The 7,762-nt window shown below is 32.6% G+C and overlaps 2 protein-coding genes across 3 annotated transcripts in view; one reads left to right on the forward strand and one right to left on the reverse strand.

The window, feature by feature from the left end:
- LOC119578143 (contactin-like) overlaps nt 1–4,241 on the forward strand; it is a 14,331-nt gene extending 10,090 nt beyond the window's left edge. The window contains exons 22-26 of the mRNA XM_037925878.1: nt 103–288; nt 424–592; nt 715–848; nt 1,078–1,261; nt 2,410–4,241. Of these exons, the coding sequence (XP_037781806.1) occupies nt 103–288; nt 424–592; nt 715–848; nt 1,078–1,261; nt 2,410–2,537 (801 nt within the window). The 3' untranslated portion in view covers nt 2,538–4,241. The remainder of the gene's footprint in view (nt 1–102; nt 289–423; nt 593–714; nt 849–1,077; nt 1,262–2,409) is intronic.
- A 254-nt stretch (nt 4,242–4,495) lies between these two features.
- LOC119578144 overlaps nt 4,496–7,762 on the reverse strand; it is a 38,432-nt gene continuing 35,165 nt past the window's right edge. For both annotated transcript variants that reach the window (XM_037925880.1, XM_037925881.1), the window contains exons 3-8: nt 7,349–7,435; nt 6,877–7,035; nt 6,448–6,640; nt 5,915–6,066; nt 5,206–5,395; nt 4,496–4,654 (exon numbers count right to left, since the gene is read on the reverse strand). In XM_037925880.1, coding sequence (XP_037781808.1) covers nt 4,569–4,654; nt 5,206–5,395; nt 5,915–6,066; nt 6,448–6,640; nt 6,877–7,035; nt 7,349–7,435 — 867 coding nt within the window. In that variant the 3' untranslated portion in view covers nt 4,496–4,568. The remainder of the gene's footprint in view (nt 4,655–5,205; nt 5,396–5,914; nt 6,067–6,447; nt 6,641–6,876; nt 7,036–7,348; nt 7,436–7,762) is intronic.

Below are 7,762 nucleotides of genomic sequence, written 5' to 3' on the forward strand. Positions count from 1 at the left end.
AAAGTATTTTGTTACATTTGAGTAGAATTCTATTTTTATTTAATTGAATTTGTAAAAATCCATGAGTGCAGTTATTATTAATGAAAACTACCTGTTTTACAGCCATTCAATAATCAAGGAGCAGGACCTATAAGTGATCCTGAAGAAGTCTTCACTGCAGAAGGTATGCCTCAGGTTCAGCCTACAGAGGTATCTGCTTTCGCCCACAATGCAACATCGCTCAATGTTACCTGGCAGCCTATTAATCCTACCAGAGATAATATCAGAGGAAAACTTATTGGATACAGAGTAAGTAGTATCTCCTGTGAGCTCTCTGAGGAAGGAAGTTTCGTGATTGCTCTTTATTGTCTTGCACTTATATGAAATTGATATTGTGTATTAACCAAAAAATTGCCTTTTTATTTACTTACTAATTTTACACAGATCAAATACTGGAGACGAGATGACAACGAGACAGATCATATTATCAAGCTGCAGATTGGAACTGAGCAACATGGTTTAATTGTTGGTTTGGTGCCAAATACCTTTTACTGGATCAGGGTCATGGCATACAATAGTGCTGGTGCTGGACCAGAGAGTGAACGGTTCTTAGGTATGTATCATTTAAATTTTTCAGGCTTTGTTCAAGTTGTGATTTGCAATGGGCAACACTAAAAGGGTTCATTGTGAAAGTGCTTTCATCAGATACTCAATCCTTTACTGCTTATCTTTCAGAACGAACATGGCGCTTCCCCCCACTCATGCCACCAAATGCAGTCAAAGTATACGCCATCAATCCCAGCACTATTCGTGTCACATGGCGTGGTGTCACACCTTCTCCCATGGAAGAACCACTTATTGGATACAAGGTTTGTGACAGCCAGTCTGTTATTATTTGGTTAGTTTTATGAAATAAATTCATTGTTTGAAAAATTAGGATACAGAATGATGCAAAGTGAGGAAGAAATCATATGTTATTACAACAATGTCAATGGTTTTAAAGATATCAACAGTTTTTGCATTGAAATTAGAAATTGTGCATTATTCATTTTATAAGGTATCGTCTTAATGTAATGATTTGGAACTTTCCATTTGCAGATTAAGGTCTGGGAGGCAGACCAAGATTTCACAAAGGCAAATAACACCCATGTTTACATTGGTTCTCCCCTTGAGGCTTACATCAGTGATCTTACCCCTGGCAAAACATACAAGCTTCGAGTTCTTGCTTATTCGAGGGGAGGTGATGGTAAAATGTCCTCACCACCTTGGGAGTTCCAGATGGGTGAGTTGAGGTCTTGGGGAATGTTCTGTATGTGTTAAGCTGTATTTGTAAATCTATGTATGATTGGGTTGGGTACTGACCTTTGGCATGGTGTCTTCCTTACTGATGGATTCCAGATATTTCTGAGCACTTATAGTAAACTTAATGTTTGTTGAGCAAAGCATAGTTGTATCTCATTTTAAAGGGGGAAGGTCTTCACTTGTTATTTTGATACTGCAATTAATGGGTTAAATGGCATTCATTTGGTATTGTGATATATGGATACTAAAATATATGGTTAGTGGCTACCTTATTCCCTTGCAAGATCTTCAAGAATTCCCTTTTTTACACATTCATGTAAGATATATTTTTTCCTCTTTGGTTTTGTAAACATCAAGAATGAACCACTTCACTTTGTAACTAGCACCATCACTGTCATGACCCACCTGTCTTTCTCTCTCTGACTTTTTTATGTAGTACTTGTCTTTTTATTATGATCATTCTTTGTGCTTTTTTACAGGAAAGCTCAGCCAGTGATGTTTTTCATGACTTGAACTTATGTTTTGATATGAAAATCAGTTTCTGTTATTGTTATGAATAAAATGGTAAAGCTGGATCTTTATCTAAAAGTAAACATCCCATTTTTTGTTGTTGTTGTTAGAGAACTTATTTACAATGTACATTTAGTTTTTGTATTTCAGAGTAAGAATTGTATAAAAAAATCTTTGGTTTATACATTATATACAAAGTTCATTTTCTCAAAGTAATGTAGTACTAGAGGAAATATCTGTTTTTTCCACTGATTTATGCAAGAAATTGTGTCAACAAAATTTAAAGAATGATCATACCCCATTAATTTCATGAGGTAGATACAGACGCTGAATTCTTCCATTTATTGCACATACACAATTAAGGAATAAATATATCTTCAGGCGATAGGTGATTGTTGTTATTGATTGAAGAATGAAAATTAAATTCACACATGATTATTGCTAATTAGAGATAAGAGTGATACAACTCATATTATTTGCTTAAAAAAAAAAAAATAAATAAAACAAAAATAAATAAATAAAAAATAAAAAATAAATGTTGAATTTCAGAGAAAAGTAAACACTTGAATATCTAATACAAGATTTTTTTTCTTTTCTTTTTTTATCATCATCAACCAGGTGACCCAGACATCTTGAAAGGTGAAGCTCCATCTGCCCATGCTGTTATGGACAAGACCCTCCTTTGTACATTCTTGGTGGCCTTCCTCACTCCCCTGGTTCGCTCATGGGTTAATAGGCATCACTAAGTCCTGCCTGTGGAAACAGCCTATCTTCATAACATTTGAGTTAATGAAGTCGTCTGTTCCATTGCCATTACATCGTCCAAGTTAAAAATTAGCAATTCCTTGTGTTGCATCAAATACTTTTATTTTATTTTAACCAGGGTTTACGTATGAGAATCTCATGACTTGCAGTAATTGCATGTTGTTTTATGTTGATGTCTTTTATTTTATCAGACATAAGATGTATTTAATGGAATTTATTTTTTTAGTATGACTCCATTGTTCAAAAGGGCCAAAGTTTGAGAATATTACAGTGAAACATTTCTGTGTACAAATATCAGACTTGAAACTTTAGTTATATATAGTGTTGGTTTAAGGTACACAATTTTGATTTCTTACTTTTATTTTCATGCCAAGTAAGTGTGTCAAGTTGCTCATATGAAATTACTTAGGACGAGTTTTATGGTGAAATTTCTGTATTTAATCTTTTGAATTGTTAGGATTTGTAATGAGCACTTCTTATCAGTAAGATTTTATCTCGGCAAAAGGTAGTGGATTATGGACTTTAGTTATATACTTACATAGCTTAGCACAGTAATAGCTATTAAATTAAAATATTAATTATCTTTAGATCTTTTGGCCATGTCATTTCGAGATAGTAAAAACCTCATCACTTAGGTTCAGTTTTAGTATCTACTTCCCTAGGTAGCTTTGAGATGTAGGTTGTCTTTTCTTGTAAACTTTCTTAGACTGTAACAGAGTCTCATTCACAAATGTTTAACCAAAGAAAAGTGGAAGAACTGACAATTTGATGTCTGGTTGGAATTATGTAAATGACAACCATAATTTTCCTGTTCTGCCAAAATGCAATATTTGTACTCACTCAGTATAATGGCTTAGCAAGTCCTCCATTGTTATCAGGAAAGTATTATGAGCAATAGTATTGTTACTATTTATATTTTTATGATAATTGTATATCTAAGAGGTAAAAAATAAAAAAAAAAGTGCACAAATGTGACTAAGTCATAATTGACTTGTATGTAATTCACAAATGTATTGTGTGTAAAAATATGCATAAGTAATGCTATTCTTTCTAAGCATATCTCCATACAACCATAAATGCTAAATTGTATTCAAGTTTCCTGAATGATTGTCAGTAAATTCAGGTTTTGAATACTCAAATTGTATAATACTTATACTGTTAAATACGTAGTGGCTTCATAAGTATTTTGGATAAGCACATTAAGTGGTATTATCATGTATGAAATGAAAGATTTATTCCTAAATGTAAGCATTGTTCAAACTTTCAGGAACTTTGGCGTGCCTTTCTTCCATCCTTTACTGTATGGAATGTGGTTGTACCATATTATTGTGATCAAGTTTTAAAGCAATACTTTCAAAGGCACTTGAATTACAAGTGTTGAAAAACATTCTAACCATTTATATATACATATACTTGACATTTACATAATTTTCTTAATGGTAGTGAAAGTGAAAGACAGATTTTTTTTAAAGGTCTTTAATGGGTATCAAGTTTTCTTCCAGTTTTTGAATGAAACACAGATACCTGATCAAGAATTCCTCTGTGAAATTAAGGAATTCCAATAACCAATATATTGATGTGTGACTGTACTTCAGTGTTTCCGTCCAGTTTTAAAGTTTGTACAATTTTGTAAAGTTCTTTATGGGTACTTACATTTGATTTAAGATTGTAAAATATTTTTATTTGTTTAAATCAACACTGTCGTCTGTTATGCTGTATTCATATAAAAATATTTTACAACTTTTTGTATTATTGTACATAATTCTTTACTCTTTCTTATATGTGATTCTTATTGGAATGCTTTTATGGCTGGAGAATATTTTAAACTAAGTGAATATTATGTGTAAAATATGTATATATTCTTTTTTTATGAACTTGCATAATAGACAATTACCATAAAGCGTGCTGTTTCATATTAGGTGTTAATAAGACATGCAAGTAATATCTAATATTTTTATTATATTTTGAGGGTAAGAACGAAAACCAAAATCAATTAACTTTGTGTACGGGTATCAGTACCTTGCAATGGCTTTTTGTGCAATCCATCTACAAGGAAACTCTGGAACAGCTGGAACAGCCTGAATCTCTAGAGGAGTCCCTGGAATGTTTCAAATAATTATTCAATTATGTATACCATTTCTGCGTCATGTAAATTTCAAGGAAAAGTTTTGCAAAACATTATCAATATATATATTTTTTTCTATTAGAATTGTTGCATTCTCAATATACTGTGAATGTTTTAATGTAAAAAAAAAAAAAAAATGAAAATCACAAATGCAAACATGGAAAACTGAATAATTTTAATAAATATAAAATATATAATGAGCTGTAATATACTGTAAAATGCATTATTGAAGGAGTCATTTAGAATGTCAACATGCCAAGAGTAAGGGTAAAATAAAAACTAAGACATACTGCATAATACATTACAAATTGTTTCTAAATGTAGTAAAAATTCCCAGCTATTAAATCCTATTACTAGCATGAGAGACAAATAACAGACCCCCAATACAACTAGCATATTTCCAACGCACTATCCATACAAAACACAGTATGACTAATCCACTTAATGTTTTCATAAAAGAAACTTTGGCTAACTTGCATTGTTAACTTGTCCCTAATCAATCTAAATCAATGATCTATAATTACCTTCTGAAAGTGATTCTTGAAGATCAAAGTTACTTAGATGTATGCTGTCTAAATACGTATTCTTACGATGAAAGAAAACAGTCTCCCAGGTGTTGTGCCGCACCATCCACAGAGCAAGCCCACATTCTTCGTTGAAGAGACTTAACACGTTACCCTTTCCTTCTCTAACGCTTGTATTTACTTCAAAAGCCTGAAAAAATAGATACAAAGTTAATCAAAACGTAAAAAAAAAATAAAAAATAAAATAAAAATGTATCTTTCAAGTCAGGAATAAGCACACTACTAAACTGCAAATCTTTCACTGTAAAGTAATAATTTCTTGGGACTTTTTCATGATATACCCAGTCAAGACAATTACTTTTTATATCTTATCTATTCAAACATTAACAGAAATCAAGTACAATTACTTTAAATATGTAATAGTCTATGCAACCATGAAATTAATGATTCTGAGCTGCAGAATCTAAGCACTGACACATCCAAGAACCAAACTTCATCCTATAGCTTTGTATACACATTCTTTTTTATGAACATGTCAACGTGTTTCACATGACTTAAAAATACGGGAATGGTGACATGACACAACTTCTTGAACAAAATAATGAACGTTTTTTGGCAACACAATCACAGAAAATTACTGAGCTCAATTTCTCTACCTGGAGGAGGGGAAATCATACTTCAATCAAACCCTGTCTTAAGCAACACTTACCTTATACCCTTGCTTTTCCGTCAGACCCTGGGGAAGGCCAAGACTAGGGAAATCCTCTGAAGTGTCTCTAATGATTCCACCAGCATTACTTGCACTATCGTCAGCAGTGACATCATCACTCGGCCCAGATAGTGTCCACGTACTGCCTTGGGCTAGAAATATATTGCATGTTAGAAAATACATACAGATATACAACTGCTAAGGTTAGGCAATAAGTGTGGTTAAAACACTATATATCACATGTAAGTATCTCAAAGGGGAAAAGAAATGCATTATGTAGAGTACATAAAAGAAAAAAAAAAGAAAAAAAGAAAAAGAAAAAAAAAAAATATATATGTATATGTATTTATATATATATATATATATATATATATATATATATATATATATATATATATATATATATATATATATTATATATATATATATATAAAATCTTTTCTTCTACATTAATTTCATTAATTTTTATATTAGATATAACCAATCAACATTTATTTGAAGGCAAATACAGGACATGATACAAAACAACTTACTTGTAGGTCTTTTGCCCTTCCAGACTTGCGTTGCAAACCAAGTGCAATAGTAATTATCTTCAGAAGGCTCACACTGCTCTGCATCAAATTGCAGTGGATCATTTTCGCTCAAGAAGTCCCTGAGATTTTTTTTATTGGACATCCGCTTGCCAAAGTAATAAAATCTGGATCGCACAAAGATAACCCGTTGTTCCTGGAAATGTTCAGGGGATGATATTTGGTAATACATCTTAGAGCTAGTCTACAATATAGAGAAAGAAAGAAAGAGAGAGCGAGAGAAGGGGATAAAAGAGTGGAAAAAAAGAGGAAATGAAAGAAAGAAAGAAAAAGAGGAAGAAAAAAAAAAAAAATCAAGAAAAATGTAAATATATGAAAACTAATGAAAAATAAAGTTAAATGGAGAGAGAGAGAGAGAAATTTAGGCCTCACCTCATCATAAAGGTCGAAGGTTATAACCCCTTTCCCCGGGTCAACTTCTGATATATAGCCATTCTGGTTTCTGACGCGAGGCACTGCTTTCGTTTGCATTTCCTCTGGCATGTCCTTACTTGCCTTCGCTGCATACCATTGACAATTGTCACGTGACTCCTATTGAAAAATTAAGACAAAATTCTCCGGTTACAATCCGAGAGAACATTTCTGCATCTCTCATATCTATTTCTATTTTTGGCTACATTATTTTTTCTAACTGTATTGATGATAGCTGTTATTTTATTCCCAACTACACTATCCCTTTGGAGATATACAACTGAAAAATCACATGAAATATTGTGTACTTTTTATTTGTATTAAACAATCATAAAAAAAAAAAAAATCCTGCAAAGTTTATCTCAATAGTCTTTTAGCAATCCTCATTTTCTCAAGCTTAAAATAACTCTGACAAAAAACAGAACCCCCGTACCTTATCGTAAACATGGCAGTCAAAATATACGGTGTCTCCCACACTTAGTTTATCTATAAAATTATCCGTTTGATCGAGGGTCCTTCCCTGGAAAGATAAGAACTGGATTATTATCCCAATGGAAGAATCAAGCGAGAATAAACATTTACATTGAGAGTATGTTATCAAAATTATCTGTAACTTTCATCAAGTCCTAATATAGATAAAGGATAATAATATGGGTGGGTGCTTCACGTGCATGGTGATGTGAAGCGATGGTGTGGTAGCCTAGATAGTGTTAAGTGCTTGCATGCCTTCTCGCTTGCAGCTTCCACCCCTGGCTAGACCAGTGCGAAAAAGGGAGCAGCTTCCGCATACAGTGCATAGCTCGCAGTGCCAGTGGTGCACAGCCCCATCAGGTTAATTGTAGCCTTC

The sequence above is a fragment of the Penaeus monodon genome, chromosome 10 (genome assembly GCF_015228065.2).
Source record: "Penaeus monodon isolate SGIC_2016 chromosome 10, NSTDA_Pmon_1, whole genome shotgun sequence".
NCBI lineage: Eukaryota > Metazoa > Arthropoda > Malacostraca > Decapoda > Penaeidae > Penaeus > Penaeus monodon.